At 38.0% G+C, this 17,349-nt stretch overlaps 1 protein-coding gene across 3 annotated transcripts in view; it reads left to right on the top strand.

The window, feature by feature from the left end:
• Positions 1-17,029, top strand: part of LOC146621492 (calsenilin-like) — a 70,632-nt gene extending 53,603 nt beyond the window's left edge. For all 3 annotated transcript variants that reach the window (XM_085368501.1, XM_085368499.1, XM_085368502.1), the window contains 6 exons: positions 10,972-11,096; positions 11,220-11,289; positions 13,029-13,207; positions 14,051-14,155; positions 14,557-14,619; positions 16,551-17,029. In XM_085368501.1, coding sequence (XP_085224627.1) covers positions 10,972-11,096; positions 11,220-11,289; positions 13,029-13,207; positions 14,051-14,155; positions 14,557-14,619; positions 16,551-16,598 — 590 coding nt within the window. In that variant the 3' untranslated portion in view covers positions 16,599-17,029. The remainder of the gene's footprint in view (positions 1-10,971; positions 11,097-11,219; positions 11,290-13,028; positions 13,208-14,050; positions 14,156-14,556; positions 14,620-16,550) is intronic.
• The last annotated feature ends 320 nt before the right edge of the window (positions 17,030-17,349 follow it).

Genomic DNA, 17,349 nt, shown 5'->3' on the forward strand with positions numbered 1-17,349 from the left:
TGAAAATAATATGTGGACAAATATAACCAACAGGACCCATTGTGCTGGTTTTTAAGCATATCTAAAGGGTTTAAATTTAACTCTAGTATTTGTAGTCTTTCTTAGTGGATGTCAATCATTTGGAGAGTGATCAAATAGTGATGTCCACACTGCCTCCTATAACAAACTAAGATAAGTTCATTTTGGTTTATTTTATACTGTCTAGATTACATCACAGAAAAGTACAAACGCAAGTCATGAAACATAGACGTGAAGACGAAGAAACTGTGGTGTTTAGCAGCTGATGAGCCCTTCACATCAGAGATGTCAAATTTATTTTACATAGTGGGCCACATACAGTCCAGTATGAGCTTAATGGACCAATGAAAGTCCTCTTTCTATCAGTGCAAAGATGTTTTAACTACTTGTTAATATATTAATATAAGGAGTGCAATTTCAACAATAAGCTTACTTTTTCTATAAGCCTGACTCTGTGAGCTTAAATCATAAGAAATAAATGTTTGAAATTACAACACTCATTGAAAAAAAAAAAGAAAATAAAAATAAAGAAAGAAATATACATATATAAGTAGAGCAGACACACAGGTAAAAGCATGTGTTCACAAATTATGAAACACATGTACAGGAGTAATTTAAGATACTGAAATTTAACTTTTCAAAATGTTTAATTCATATTTATTGGAGTCCAGTTTATTTCAAGTTCTTTATGAATAGGTGGCACAGCTAATGTGCTCTTAACCAAAAAACGCATTTACCCCAGGGTAGCATTTGTAGGAGAGCTATGTAAATAACAACAATATTAAGCTTTATACGTTATTCTTATTAGTTATTACTTTCAAGTGACAAAAGCATAGGAACCTTTGCTTTAAGGTTTAATATGACTCGGAATGAGTGACTGAGCAGGAAACAGGGGAGGTAGGTGACAGAGGACAAGACAGAAATAAACTTCTATACTGCCAAATATCTTTTTGAAACCACAGCTATCTCCATCTGGTAATTTTCATGTTGAATACAGCTTTTAGACACTTTGCATTGGCTTTATTTTTCTGATCTGGAAGCTACATCGAAGTTTTATATTGTGTATGAGTCAGACACATCGGCTAGGAGGAACTTGAGCCCATTCGACAGAACATATTGAACTCTTAGATGTTGTGTGCTTTTTTCAAATAAGATAACAGTGCATGACCTTTTTCACTTCAATGTTCAAAAGCATTAATGTCCTAGTTTTTATGTTTCAATCAGAAATTGACATCATGTTGACAAACCTCAGCAGCCTTATTTATAGCACAAGGGTCTTTGAAAAAAGCCTGAGTGAAGAGTGGAAAAAAGGTCACGACTACATCGTCTCTGTTGAGTCTTTGTTCACATTTTGTCTGTGAAGTACAAAAATCCAAATAAAGTACTTCTAATGTTTTTTTCCCTTTTTTCTTTTTCGAAATTCTGTAGATGCTGTAATATTTGGGGGCTTTTAACATTTCTTTCTAATGTTATATTCAGAGTTGAAAAGTTTAATGGGCTTTTATTATGCCTGATACTTCATGAAGCCTTGAAGGGCTAACAGGCAGCGTACCTTTAGGACAGCAAAAGAAACATCAGACACTGCTCTTTGAATGATGCATTTTTTCCCTTTGACTAGAGTTTTGGGCTGAAGGCCAGCGAGTCAGAGTGCCCTACAGTCACTGTGCCAAGACAATTACAGCCGGAAGGCTCCAGTCGGCACATTAGTGCCTCTCATATGGCTCGGCATCATAAGTAATAAATTCAACAAAAACGCTAGTAATGTCCTTACATAATTTATCACTCCTCTCAATCTCTACTGTCTTCAGTTCCTCCAACACCACCTCTGCCTCTTCCTCCTCTTCTCCTCCAATACTAGAGCCTACACCCAGGTTTAGCATTACTTCACATCAATTATACATAAAGTATCGAACAAGCTTTCTCTGAGACCGCCTAAATATGGAGCCCCGAGTACTCCTCCAGGACCCTGAAGGACACTGGCCATCCCTGAGTAGCCTCCAAAATTCCCATCATGTGCCTTCATCTATTTAACTACCTACTTCAACATCTCCCACTAAGACTTTCCCAACTGCAGTGTCATTATCCCACTCCTGGATCATCTTCTAATTGCCTTAATCATCTTTAAGTACTTGTCACCAGAATGTTTGCGTCATCACCGATACAGGAAGTGGAATATATATCTGCTATTGTAGTTGGATGGATTTTAAGTTTTTTCTACATTAGGTCGTTAGGTCCATATATATTTGGACACTGACACAAGTTGTTGTTTGTTTGGGGGGTTTTTTTGTTGTTGTTTTTTACCCGTTTACTGAAACATACTCCATTTTAAATTATATGATGGACATAATGTGTAGACTTTCAGCTTTTACTTGAAGGTATCCATGTTCAATCTGGATGAAGGGTTTAGGAGTTTCAGCTCAACATGTGCCACCATTTTTTTAAAGTATTTGGACGATTGATTTAAAGGCTAGTTCATAGGCAGGTGGGGCAATTGCTTCATTATGTCATTATCAATTAAGCAGATAAAAGGCCTGGAGTTGATTTAAAGTGCGGTGCTTACATGTGGAAGATTTTGCTGTGAAAAGACGTGGTACAGTCAAATAAGTGTTCCATGCAGGTGAAACTAGCCGACCTTAACCTGCAAAAACAGAAGAAAAAAAAAACAATTAGACAAATTTCTGCAATAGTAGGAGTGGCAAAATCTACACTTTGGTACATCTTGAGAAAGAAAAAAAAAAGCACTGGTGATTTGAACAACACAAAACAACCTGGACGTCCATGGAAAACAACAGTGGTGGATGATCGCAGAATCATTTCCATGGTGAAGACAAACCCCTTAAAGACAGCCAACCAAATGAGCAATGCTCTCCAGGGGTTAGGCATTGCAATATCCAAGTCTACCATGAAAAGTAAATATAGAGGGCTCACTGCAAGATGCAAACCACTGATAAAACTCAAGAATAGAGAGGCTCGATTGCACTTTCTTAAAAAAAAAAAAAAAACATCTAAAAATGTCAGCACAGTTCTAGGAAAAATATTCTTTGGACAGATGAAACCATAATCAGTCTCTACCAGAATGATGGCAAAGTGTGGAACAGATCATGATCCAAAGCATACCACATTATCTGTAAAACATGGTGGAGGCAGTCTGATTTCCTGGGCGTGCATGGCTGCCAGTGGTACTGGGACACTAGTGTTTATTGATGATGTAACACAGGACAGAAGCAACCTAATGAATTCTGAGGTGTTCCGAGACGTACTGTCCTCTCATATCCAGTTAATGCAGTCAAATTGATTGGCCAGTGTTTCATTATACAGACAATAATGACCCAAAACATACAGGCAAAGCAACCCAGGAGTTTATTAAAGCAAAGAAGTGGAATATTCTTGAATGGCCAAGTCAGTCACCTGATCTTAAACCACTTGATTACAACAGTTACTACAGTTTAATACAATGAACTGGAACTGGTGTAACACCACATACAAAATTTTAATCAGCTTTTGCTTTAATACTGTAAAGTTAACATTAATATTAATATAAAAATACTACTGTTTAATGCTGAAATGAGAAATGTATGTATCTGAAGAAGCATGCAGTGAAGCAACTTGAAGGGTTTGTGGTTGTGCCCTTTAAATCATGCACCCTCACACTCAGTTAAGGTTCTTTGTTTGTTTGTTTTTTTTTAATCTTGAATATGTGCATCGGGATCTTATGGCAGGAAAGCTTAATCCACATTTTTAAGCTAAACTATATATGCAATAAAAATGAAAGTTTGTATTTTGTTTATGTTATTTAATTCATGTCAGTAGGACACCAACCCAAAATGCAAAATGTTAAATTCAATTCAATCCAGTCCAGTTTTATCTATAAAGCATCAAAGCACAACAGTTGCCTCTCGTTATTATTATTGATAACGAGGGGCTGCGGTTTAGGGAATGCCTCATTGGGATAGACGGGTGGAAACTAGACAAAGAGCAGAGAGAGGGTGAAACAAGAATAAATGTGTGTGTGGTGCAAGTAGGTATTTATAGACATATGACCGGAAGAGGAGTGTTTTGGGTGGAGTCTAGCTCCTGAAATTCAGAAAAATTAGCTCCAATTATGTGCACTAATTTAATTTCCCTGGCAGTGTGACTTCTTCCAGGTGTATGAGTGATGAGTGAGGTTTTTTTTCTGTCATTTACATTCATGCTACTGTGTGTGTGTGTGTGTGTGTGTGTGTGTGTGTGTGTGTGTGTGTGTGTGTGTGTGTGTGTGTGTGTGTGTGGTAAATGGAAAGTCAAGAGCTCAATAAATCAAAATCTAAGTGTGATGCTAAAGGAAGTTAAATCTAAAGTGAATACAGGTATTGTGGTATGAGGTGGTAAAGATCTTCTAGCTCCAAGAGTGTGTTGATTCCATCAGCAGCAACAAAGACGGGTACTATGGATGTTTTGATAAGACCACAGTTTAATATTAATTGAGAGTTAATTTGTCTGGGATTGCACCACTTTTCAGTCACAACTGGTGCAATCCCTATACATCTGGATGACAAGCAGGACTGGTCCTTGAACTGGTCTTCCTTAGATGTAACCCAAGAGGTTTTGTTGAAATTAATTGATCTCTATGTCGCCTCATTTTTTTTTCTCTTTGTGTTTGCAGTTTAAGATATTAATTTTCTTTTCACATTTTCCTGCCTCAACGTTTTGAGTTTAAGTTGTGTTTATAAAAGATTCGTTGTTTCATCATTGAGAATACAATACAACAGGCTTTTTAAATATTCATTAATTCAGTGTTTTCACAACAGAGTTGATTATAATCTCGTGGGGGAACCAGACAGGCAAATATCTATTAAAGTATGTTTTAAACCACATCAGGAGGCTATCTCAGAATCCATTTTGGTACTGTGTATGTGCTAAAACATTCCACATTTAGCATCAGCAATACATTAGTGGTCGCTTATTAATCAGAAGATGCCGTGGCCTATTTGATGAATTATTTATATCATCAGCACTCAACAAAAGCTCCTTTGATTTCACCCTACGAAAAATATTCACTCATTGGCACTTGTTGTGTGTGTTTGTGTAAATGTGTGTGTGCTTATAGTTCAGTTAAGTGATGTGATCTAAAACCAAACCACTGACCTTTCAGGCCGGTGCTCTCTGATGTCGATTTTTGGGATCAGTCCAGGACCTATTTTGGGATGAAATCGATGGCAGAGGTAGCCTTGGCTTTAGAGATGTATGAGCCCTATTTCGGGGCTTTCTGATACCAGTATCTGGTGTTTTACTGGCGGTTTGTGTTGGATATTTTAAGTGGCAAGTGGCGTCAGTGTACGATAAGAAAAGATAAGGAGGAAGTGAGTATTTCACTCTGTTCATCTCTGGTTTCTTTGCTCATTTTCATGTTTCTTAGAAGCCCTTTAGATCAATTTAATAAATTACTCAGAATTTATGATTCGTATCATCAATTTCCCAAAGCTGGTACATTTAGAAAATGCTTTCAGTTAAACAGGACCTACTGTGCTTCTTCTTGTTTTATCTAATATGGCCAAAGTTTCAAATAAGTTCAGCATATGTGCAATTAATTCCTCTGAAAGGAAAGCTCAGGGTTTAGACTTTAGCTTTGACACTTTTTTCTACTCTTGGACTTCTATAATATCAGCCCACCTTCTGTTTGCAAGGGGCAGCCAATCAGAAGGCAATCAACTAAAAGTGAGAGGAGCTTTAATGCTGTTTGTTTCAGATCACTGATGAGCTGAGGGGCTAAGGCACAGTAAAAGATAAAAAGATTTATTTGAACTGTGAATCAATAAAATCAAAATAGCAGGCAGTAGTGGACTGGCAAGTGGAAGCACCAAAACATTTCCCGGTGGCCTAAAGGTCATTTTAGCCTGCCGTGAATTTGAGCAGCAATATTATAAAAGTGCGAATGAGTTGAGGGAACTATCAGACCACAGCAGATCTGTCTCTAGCGTCCTCCTCTGCCATATCTTCCCTTTGCGGATCCTCCATCATTACATCCATGAGATTTCTCTGTGGTCTTCAACTTCTTCTCCCTGGCAGCTCCATCTTTAACATCCTGCCTCCTCTGCACATGTCCAAACTGCTCAACCTGAGCTGTTCCTCTGATGTACTTATTTCTAATCTTGTCCATCCTGGTCACCTCCAGCATCATCAATCAGCCCCGTATGTGCTTAATGTAAGAGCTGTCATTTTTAATTATTATTTTCTTATTTTAATGGCTCCATCCTCCAGGATCTGAAAAACAAATGATGTGAGATGAATGTCACTTTCAGTTAATGCTGTTTATTTAGAGCAATATGCTTAAGAAGCTGCATCTTATGATCTTAGGAGTTAATACAATCCACTAATGGTAGACTCCGTTATCTATGATTTATCGCTGGATTTTATTGCTAAAGTTTCAAATTGAATGAGTAGGAAATTATAGAAGGTCTGCATGGACATAACTGTGAATGGAGAGAAAAACAATTTCTTAGTCTATGGAATTACATCCTCATATTACATCATGCACTTTGTGCATGTTGTCTCTTTAGTCTCCACTAGAGGGAGGCACACAGTAAAATGAGCTTTGAACAAGTGTCACAGGGCCTGAGGGAGCCTTGTCTCACTGTTTTTCTTTATTACATGAGAATGAGTGTGTGACAGGACTCCACCGAGGCATTAAATCTGTGCTGCAGATCCCAAGAGAGACGGGGGAACAATTAGAAAGTGGATCACGGAGATAACTGGGAAAATGAGATTCAGGACACCTGTTGACCTTTGTCACCACCCTCTCTGTGTCCTTAAAGGCAAATTATTTTTCCGCTTGTCACATTTAGCAGAAATCATTCTAATCTTTGTCAGCCATGCCTATTTAAAGCCGTCCTGCACTGATTTGATGTATTTTCCGGTCTCGTGTTGAGGTTGTTTTGATGGAAATGGGAGAAATGCAACTTTCTCTGCTTCCTCAGGAGTTCAGAGGTTAATTAGCAGAGAATAAGGTGTGATATGGAGGGAGGCTATAGAGGAGGAAGCTGCACAGCATCAGTCATTTGTTCTGTGGTGGATTTTCCTGATGCACCTCCTTGTGAATTTTGGATAATTTTTTTTATTGTTATCACTGACGGCAGGAATAATATTTACTGGAGAAATCCCAAGCCAGCTTCAGCTTTTTGCCAAAAACCTAATCTATGTGGTGTGAGAATATTTGAGCTTCCTCTTTGTGTGATTGGATTTCCTGTGGATTAACGTGGTGATCCAGATTTTTTGGGGGGATTTTTTACTCTCATCTGAAGCATTTGACGTTCATGAGGGAGTTGGACCATCACACCCTGCTTTTAATTGTGGAAAAAATCCTGTAACATTCATTGGAGCACAACAGATCACCGGGGTAAAAAAAAAACAAAAAAAAACAGGCAGTCAATTAAAAAGGCAGAGGGGGAGAGCTAAATAAAGAATCATCAAGAAAAAAATGTGACATAAAAAGAGTGATGAGTGACTGACACTGTTTCAGAGACAGGAAAAGGCAGTGGAGAAGAGTGAGACTGTGAGAGGCAGATGGATTAAAACAGGTGTCTATAGAGAGTCCAGTGATGTCGAAATAGAGGCAAGGAAAATAACAAGAGAAGACGAGATAGAAGAAGAGGGGAAGATGAGTGTAAGATGGGAGACGGAGGGACTCCAGACAGTTGGCATCGTCTGCCTGGTGATCATGTTCCTCAAACTGATGCACCTGCTGGGCCTGATCGACATCACTGAGACCGGTGAGATGCCACAGGAGGGGGGAAGTGAGGAGGAGGAAAGACACGGAGCAATTTGTGAATGTTGTGAATGTGTCTAACCCAATTTGGATACGTGTAGATTATCAAGAGAGAAGAAGACATAGCTGTAAGAGACATGAGACAGCCACAGATGGTGTAAACAATAAAGACTTTTTTTGGCTTGGTTTTACACAGGCATCATTTTAAAGCTTGTTAGCTGAATAATTGATGTGAGTTGACAGTCAGTCCCTATCAACCTCTGGTAATAATTGCTCACATGTATATTCTTTTAACCCAAAGCTTTAAATATGTAAATCTTTTAAAAATGGCAATTATAGAAATACACAGTGTATTACTGATTCCTGAAATACTAATTTCAAACAGGAGTAAATAGTTTGATTTCAGTTTGGCATGAATACATATTTGATGGTCTGGTGAGTATTTGCAGCACTGGGGCATTAAAGGGGGAATTAACTATCATGGTAATACCAGTGCAGCAGTTTGGCTCGTGTTTTAGTGACAGTTAGTGACATTAAAATTGACACATGTTTAAAAAAACAACCATACTTTCCCAGTACCTCAGAGTGTGTATAGTACAGTAGCTACACAAATCACTTCTGTTAGAGCAATGATTCCCCAGTACCAGTACAAGTACCCCCAGGGTACTTCTCCAGCCAGGGGAGTACGTGAAAGATCAGCTATTACTTAGGCCAGTTAAAGACTTTAGTGGACATTAACATGTTTAAGCACCCTCGAAAACATGATTCTTCACCCTCAATGAAGCAATAATTTTGAGTTAAATACAGGTGATATATATAATTAAAAGGTTTATTTATTCAGATAATAAATCATTAAGGAAAATGTGCTTATAAATTGAATCTTTGCCAATCAAGTCAATTTTATTTCACCAGATTCCATTAAATTTGACATTTTATCTTTTATTTATGTTACAAACTATACATGGAACATTCACATGTAATTAAATTAGAGGTAGAAGTAAAGCATTTTGGGCACAGGCTATTTGACTGCATAAAACCTCTCTAAAAGAAATAAATGAGGAGTAAAACAAAGAAGAAAAACTGATTTACTTTTATCCAAAGAGAAATCAACGATTAAGATAGTTTTCTAAAATTATGCCTAACACTTTACATTATTACATAATGCATTGCAAATCCCAGCAAAGTGAAGTCTGCCATTTTCATTCTTAATGTATTATAATAGTTTTCAGTGTATTTTGTAGATTGTGTTCTGTGTGTCTGAATTTTCTGAAGTTTTGAGCCCTGGGTTCAACATTTCCATGGTAACAGATGCCTCCGCCAATCAGACGCCACTGTTTCAATTTAGGATTGTGGGTAGAGTAAAAAAAAGCCTTTTCGTTACAACGAAAAGGTTGATATACAGACCTGTGCTTTCTGTAGGAATACTTACCATCATCCCATGTTTTAGATTGTAGTAAGGCGTAACTCTGAATGTTTATGGCTCATAATGAATCAGGTTTTTATTTCCACAAACTAAATGCTGACCTGCAGAACTCTCGTCACCAATAGTTTTTCTTGGTTATTCTGTATTATTTTGTATCATGCAGGAGATACAGAATAATCATGCTCTGATGGGATCATATGAGCGTTATTTTCTTTAATAGAATTTGAAATTATTAAAAATGTGCAGGTTAGATTCATTTTAGATTAGAATCTTTAGCAGGCAAATTAAACTTTTTTGCAGAAATGTTGCAAAAATGCATTGAACAGTCTGAAAATTTAGAGGGGAAAAAGGAAAATGTGTGGACTTTTGAGAAAGTATTTCATCCTACCGGGTGCCTTTTCTGATATAACTGGGTTACAAGAGCATGACCGTCTTTGACAGCTGCACCCATACAGACAAGGTCAGAAGCCATCTTCTTCTCACATTGTGCAAGAATAAATGAACTGTAAAGAAATGTTGAAGAGCGGATCACATTCCAGTTTGAATCCCCTTCTCTGTGGTTTGGGTTTATGTTTCACAGCGTATCATATTTCCCCGCTCTGCTGGGTGTTTTATCCGAATATGACATGAATCCTCTCCTTTGGACCCAGCGTGTAAACCACACAGCGTCCGATCTGACTTGACATGTTTTCTTTTTGTTTTTTGTTTTTTTCTTCCTCTTACTGTCACTCTCCCACTGTTCTCCATTTACGCTCTTTCACTCCATCTCGGTGTCGACACCCGTCCACCTCCTCCACCTCTGTTCTTTCTGTCTAAAGATGGTGAGTATGTAACAGCACGAGTCCAACCAAACGGAGAAAACGTCCCTCCTTTTTTAAAAGTGTTTTCTTTTTGCCCGGCTGTGCAGTGCTTTCTCTTAGTGTGCAATGGTAACCAATGTCACGACACTTCATTTGAGTGAGAAAGTGTCTTTGATCTAAATGATCAAACTTAGGTTTTCTGTGGTGGCTTTTGTTTTGAAAGTCGCTCCATATAAAGTCAGCCAGATTTGAAACATTTCCCACACGTCTACCTTCAGGATAGGCTGATTTTTGTTCTATAATAACTTTTTTATGTTTAATGAAGGCATGCAAACTTTTACTTTTATACTATAAATATACTTTCCAAGTTACAGGCCCTTGAAGTACATAGAGATTGGCTGGAATTCAGTGCTTTTTAATGGCCTTTCATTTTTAAATGCTTGAACCTGATTAAAACTGATTTGGTTGTAGTTTTTAACTATGTTTAAACAAGGCAATAAAAAAAAGTGATAAATTTCAACCTTCCTTTTATATATTTCAAGGGCCTGTAGCTCAGAAACTACTCATACATTATTGACCAACAATATCAGCTGATTCTGATGGGGCCATGTGGGATGCATTGATTGAATTCTCATAAAATGACCCTCCAAGTTTGGTGACATGTCCACCATAAAGAAAGTACCTCCTCCTCTTATTTTACTCCCTTGTTCGCCTGCCTTTTCCTCCTCCACAGTTTTTTGATAATTCTCTCTTTTGAACTTCGAACATTTTCCTCTTATGCCTCCTCCTGTTGAATGTGTGAACCCACCCACACCCCATCTCCGAATGTTGACCTGCATCCTCTCACTCAATGTCTGCCCCATCCTCCCTCTTTTTTCTTTCCATCCTTCCCTCCCTTCATCACTTCTCTCTCCTTCTCCCCTTCTTTACTTTTCCTCCTTTCTGTCTGTCTATCCATCCCTTTCTCTCTGTCTCTCTTCCTCCCACAGACAGCAGCGACAGTGATTTGGAGCTGTCAACTGTGCGTCACCAGCCAGAGGGGCTGGACCAGCTGCAGGCTCAGACCAAGTTCACCAGGAAGGAGCTTCAGTCTCTGTATCGAGGCTTCAAGAACGTGCGTCTAGCTGCTCCTTCTGCTGAGACCAGCCTAATTGCTTTGCTATTATTACTATGCTTTATATAGAGCTGAATTATTATTCTAACATGTATATCTCCTTTTTCCTCCTCTCTTGAGCAGGAGTGTCCCAGCGGACTGGTTGATGAGGAGACATTCAAGTCCATCTATTCTCAGTTCTTTCCCCAAGGAGGTTAGACATTAAAACAATCTCCTCTTTTTCTGTCCTTTTTAGTGAGGGACTGAGGGTCATATTTTTCCACACCTGATTTATATTTCATAACTTTGACCTCCTAAGACCCAAACTCTTTCATGGCATGCATTTTTAATTTCTCTTTGCTATTTGGGCTGATTGGGACCTGATGAATGTAAAAACAAAATTATCTGATTTCTTTTTTTTTTTTTTGAGAAAAATGAGACCCACATATGAGGACATTCGTTTTAAATTTTGATAGAGCAGTGGCAGTATAATGTCCTCCTAAGTGGATATCAGGCCCTTGTAGAGAAAAATTTAGTATTTTGGTCTAGACCAGCGGTCCCCAACCCCCAGGCTTCAGACCGGTACCGGTCCGTGAGTCGTTTGGTACCGGGCCACGAGAGTTGAGGCTCAGGTCTGAAATGTATGTGTTTCAGGGTTTTTATCGGTTTTCAGCGTTATTTTGTTATGGTTTTTATCGTTAACTCAGTTTTCCTCGGTCTTTTCACGTGTGTTATGAATAAATCTTCTTTTTTTGGTACCGGTACTAGTTTTATTTTGTTGTATTTATCTGCGACACCTTAAAGGCCGGTCTGTGAAAATATTGTCGGGCATAAACCGGTCCATGGCGCAAAAAAGGTTGGAGACCGCTGGTCTAGACGACCCAAAATGTGATGTCCACATGTGTGGACGCCAGGTCCTAGGAGGTTAAACAAGATTTAAACAAGATGCACACCCAATTATTTTGTTCCTGAAGCAGGCTTGAAATATGCCTCCATTCAGGAAAGAGAAACAAGGGTTACCCCAGTAGGTGTCAAAGGGGGAATGAGTTAAAAGCATTTAGTATGAGAAGTAAAAGTATGTGGCTACAAGAGCCACATGCTGCAATATTCAGTTAAAATTCAGTTTATCATGCTTTAATGCTGCCCTATTAAAATAATTTAATAGCATTAAAAAATACACAGTGTGTCAGAATTAATCTGAAACTGAAAAGTCCAGTATGACAAAGTCTGAAAGAATACCCAGACTGCCACCTTCAGATGAGAGGAAGCTGCTTTGGATGCTCAGGAGCAACCCAGGAGCCATCAGTGCTCAAGCCTGCTATGAACTGGAAACCAGTGAAACACCAGCTTTATTGGCTGAATATGTTTTACATCGCCATGGACTAAAAGGGTGTTGACTACACGGACAAGTCAAAGCCTTCTGGAGAAAAGTGACACAAAAATTGATCTATTTGGGTACAATGACATGAGGCATTTTTGGAAGAGTGTCATGTCTCCCTCCCCTTACCCCTGTTGGAGGGTTCTTTCTGTTAAAAAGGAGGTTTTCCTTCCCACTGTCGCCAAAATATTTGGTCATGGGGGGGTCGTCTGGTTGTTGTTGGTTTCTCTGTATTGTAGGTTCTTCATCTTACAATACTAAGTGCCTTGAGGTGATTATTGTTGTGATTTGGTGTTATATAAATAAAACTGAACTGAATTGAAGGCGAAGCGAAGCTTTACAACCCAAGAACAATGCACTGCAACAGTGTTGCAACAGGACGCATCAAAACACACACAAAAACTAGTTCTAGAATTGAAACCGCAGGCTAACCTCTGGAACAGCCTTTCCAAAGTCCCAACTTCAATCATGAAAACTTGTTAACAATGTTTGAAAACTGGGTCTCCCTCTCCTTTGCTTTTTTGGGTGCTTTGTTAAAAGCACTACATTAAATCCGCATCTTCTTTCATCTACAGATGCAACCACCTACGCTCACTTCCTGTTCAACGCGTTTGACATGGACAGAAACGGTTCAATCCGTTTTGAGGACTTCGTCATCGGCCTATCAGTGTTGCTCAGAGGTTCGGTCACCGAGAAGCTCAACTGGGCTTTCAACCTTTACGACATTAATAAGGATGGTTACATCACCAAAGAGGTGTGTGTGTGTGTGTGTGTGCGTGCGTGCGTGCGTGCGTGCGTGTAAGATATGTCATTTTTTTGACAACAAGACAAAGACAAATTTCATATTCTGTCACCTTTGTTACATCCAAAACTGTTTAAACTGACATGAAGTAGAAGCAACTAATAACTGATTTCATATGTGTACACTTAAGTGCTTTACAAGAAGATAAATGTTTTTTGTTTTTTTTAAAAACCACACTCACTAGCTCACCTTCTCAATCTAGATTCTGGGTCTAGATACTGATCAGGGGCCTTAAACCAGGCAGAATTATATATTTTTGTTAGTAATAACTATTATGTCCTATTTAAGCAGTTAATAACCATTTTAATAATGCTTATTAACTGCTTATTAAGGTGTTAATAAGCATATTAAGCCCATTTCTTGGGGCAGATATGCCTGTTTGTATTTGTAGAGAATAGCATGTTGATTGGCTTCACTTTGAGAAACTACACCAGTCGCAGACATTTAAAGGAGAGCTCTTATACTCGTTTTCCATGGTATAGGTGACCTGAATGATGATTGTGCCTTTGGCAGTTTCAAGCTAAATAAACATATGTAGACATTTAGCCTCAAGGGCTGTCTGTCTCTATCTATCTGCCCTGATACAATCTCATCTTTCTCAGAGACTGGCTTTTTTTTGTTTTTATTAAAAACAGCCAAGATGGGACAACTAAATTAAATTTCCGTTTTAATCATATAATATAGAGTTTGTACATTTTAAAATTCATAGTAGGTAAACAAAACACTGAAACAGTTGGCTGTTTTAGGTAAAAAGTGAATTATATTCACTCCCTTTCCTTCTCTGCTTCTCTTCAGGAAATGCTGGCAATTATGAAGTCGATCTATGACATGATGGGGAGGTATACCTACCCTTGCGTGCGGGATGAAGCACCCTCTGAACATGTCGACAAGTTCTTTCAGGTTCTGATTCCACACAATTAAATATAATTTCTAGATTATAGTTTTTCATTGAGTCATGGATAACAGACTTAGGGGTAGTAAGATTTAGCCTTGAGGCAGATGACTAATGCCCAAAGTTATGATGAAAAGACTGGTGATGGCTCAGATTGACTCCCTTTTCCATAAAAGCTATTGTAAGCCATACATAACTACATTAGAGCATCTTAGAATATCTGTCATAGATAAAGACAAACGTCTAGGTATAAACGCAAACAGAGCCATTTATGAAAAGTTTTCCTTTGTAAAATATAATTTGGTTGGAAATGACCCTACTCATTCATTTTGGTCTCTTAAGAGTTAAATATCGTAAATATTGTCTCACTAATGTCTGCTTTCTCTTCTTATTTTTTCTGTTTTTTCAGAAAATGGACAGGAACAGAGATGGTGTAGTGACTATTGAAGAGTTCATTGAGACCTGTCAGAAGGTGATGCACACTTTTTTGTCCCACACACCAGTCAGTGTAAATCACAATTACAGTATTGCAGTAGATCAAGGTTCTTGGTTCAATGTCAGCTACAGCATGACGGCACTCACACTGACTAGTGTTATCTCCCTTCACACATATTGTAAACCCTGACATGTTATTTTTGGAGGAATATTACACTTTCTAGTCTGTAATGATCATATTCTGTATTTATATGCGGACTTTGCCTTTACTAATTATAGCGTGTTTATTTTTGAATCACCTTTAATCCTGTGTTCTTCTATATGTGTCTCCACTTCTTTCTCACAGTCAGTACTGTAAGGAAAAGAGACCTGATTACACCTAATTTCCTTTTTTAATACCCAATTCATGAACTTAAAAACGTCAGTGATAAAAACTCAGCTTCACATCCTCAAAGATATCTCTGCAGTTAATAACCAGAACCAGATGTTCCTCATATCAATACACTATTTTGGTTGAAAAATGTTTATAAACTAATATCCTTAATCATGAACATTCTCTGAAGGAAAGCACTTCCTCTGTATTTTGCTATATTAAGCTCCTGGTGTTTAATTTGTCACAGTCAGTATCTACACAATGTTAACAAACACTAAAACAGTGTTTACTCATCATCTAGTTATTTGGGCAGGCTACTTTTTCAGATTTTTTATGTCTGCTAGACAACCTTGACATAAACACAGTTTTTTTTTTCTTAGATTTTTTACAGTAAAGTCAGTAGGCCTTACCAGGAAGACATCTCTGTACTGGAAAAGAAAGAAATTTTAAAACACACCTCCAAAAGCTGTAAATTGTTAACTGGGCAACAGTAAAAGTCATTATCTCCTGATAAAGGGTAGTTTTGAGTGTTGGCACTCACTACCAGCAAGTAAAAACTTGTAATGAGGCAATTAATTGACTTTTGACCCCGTTTCTTAACTGTTTTACCACAAAATTTTCTTTAGATTGTATGCGCAGTTTCGTGGATGTCAGTTTTCTTACCGACTTCACAAGTAGTTGAGGTCAAAGTATGTACACTAACTTATCTTGTGTTTTGGTTGGTGTAAAACACTGGGTTTTTAGATTATTAGTCATTATTTATTTTGAGACCATCTGTGTGTGCTGTTTACCCCAAACTCAAATATTGGTCAGTGCCTCTGATGCAGCTCTGCAGCTGTTTTAACATGCTTCAATCAACAGAGATAAAAATGGAAAATTCAAGCCAGTGCATTTACGTAACGAGCAGAGAGTGTTCCAGTTATTTTACTCAAACTGTAGACGTACTGTAGCATGCTTTATTTACACACAATTTTTTTTTAAAATACCGATAACACTAAGGCGCAAAAGAATTACAATCTGAGAACTTTGAATTAACACAAACAATAGACTGAATGCTGCTGCTTTTCCCCAACAGGCTGTGTGTAATAGATGGATTACCACCAGGGGATGACTTGATCGATGACCTCAGTAAATCTTTTTCCTTAGTTAGTGGTCTCAAACACCAGTTCAAGTGTCATTGAATATAAAGTTTGGTGAAAAAGAATGTTTTTCTAGGGCTCTAAGTACACCCTAGATTTCATTTTCTGTATTTTCTGCATGACTTTCTCAGTGTCTCACATCACTCTTCTATACAGCATTGCCTCAGTTGACTGCATTCAGTCTTCTTCTCTATCAAGCACATCAAAAAACTGAAATTAGTTGTCTATTAGATATTTGTAAAAACAAGCTCAGTCTCTAATCTGTGCCCCTATAAAGAAACATGACATGGTGGAAGATTTATATTCGCAGTTGCTGATAATGACTCAGTTCTTTTGGCTATAAACAGTGCCACCATGGCCATTTGTTATATCTGAAACTTTGACCTAATCAGCGTGAACATTTGTTTCCTTCTGAATTTGCTGACAGATGTTTTTTCTTTATCGTTTTATTTGCAGGACGAGAACATCATGAACTCCATGCAGCTGTTTGAAAATGTGATATAAGAATCTGGACGTCCTCAGCTGTTTTCCTTCATTAGCACAACTCGCATACAAACAGAGCAAAGTCATGCACTCCACCCAATGCCGCAGACTCCACAATAACGTAAGACACCCTGATACATAATGTAGCTCCAGTGAAGATGCAGGGACTAGAGGTTTTTCTATTTCTCGCCACACTCTTTTAATGGTATCTTGTGACTGTTTCTGGATTACAAAAACTGCCTCATGTCAAAGGAGACATTCTTGGATGACTTTTTTGTCCTCGGTGGCTCAACAGACATGCTGATTGTGCTTTGATCAGCGGACAAAAGCCACAAGGAACGAAGAGGCTCACAGAAATTGACAAACTACATGGATACTAACTTTAACAATAACATACAGTATATACACTCACATATGGAAAAGCCTGCTGTTTCCTCAGATTTTTTTATAGCACTGGATGGAGAAAAAAATCACAGTGAAAAAAAAAGACATGAACTAAAGCATGTTTGTCATCAGATATGTCATGTGGAATTAGCTTGCACTACAGTTTTATGACTATGTATTATATGTGCCTGAAATAAAGGCACTGTAGATACCTGCACCTGATATACCACTGAAGAAAACCAGTGTATATGTATATACATGTAAAGTTAATAATTATATCTAATGCATTGTGTTGGTCTAATCTGTGCTCCACCAAGTGATGGAATAGGACCAGTGCTCAATATTTGTTTAAGAAATTTCAATGTTAATCACTTTTAAAAAAAATGGT

The sequence above is a fragment of the Diplotaxodon limnothrissa genome, linkage group LG12 (genome assembly GCF_057381915.1).
Source record: "Diplotaxodon limnothrissa isolate DT_005_m linkage group LG12, D_limnothrissa_male_GT1.1, whole genome shotgun sequence".
Lineage (NCBI taxonomy): Eukaryota > Metazoa > Chordata > Actinopteri > Cichliformes > Cichlidae > Diplotaxodon > Diplotaxodon limnothrissa.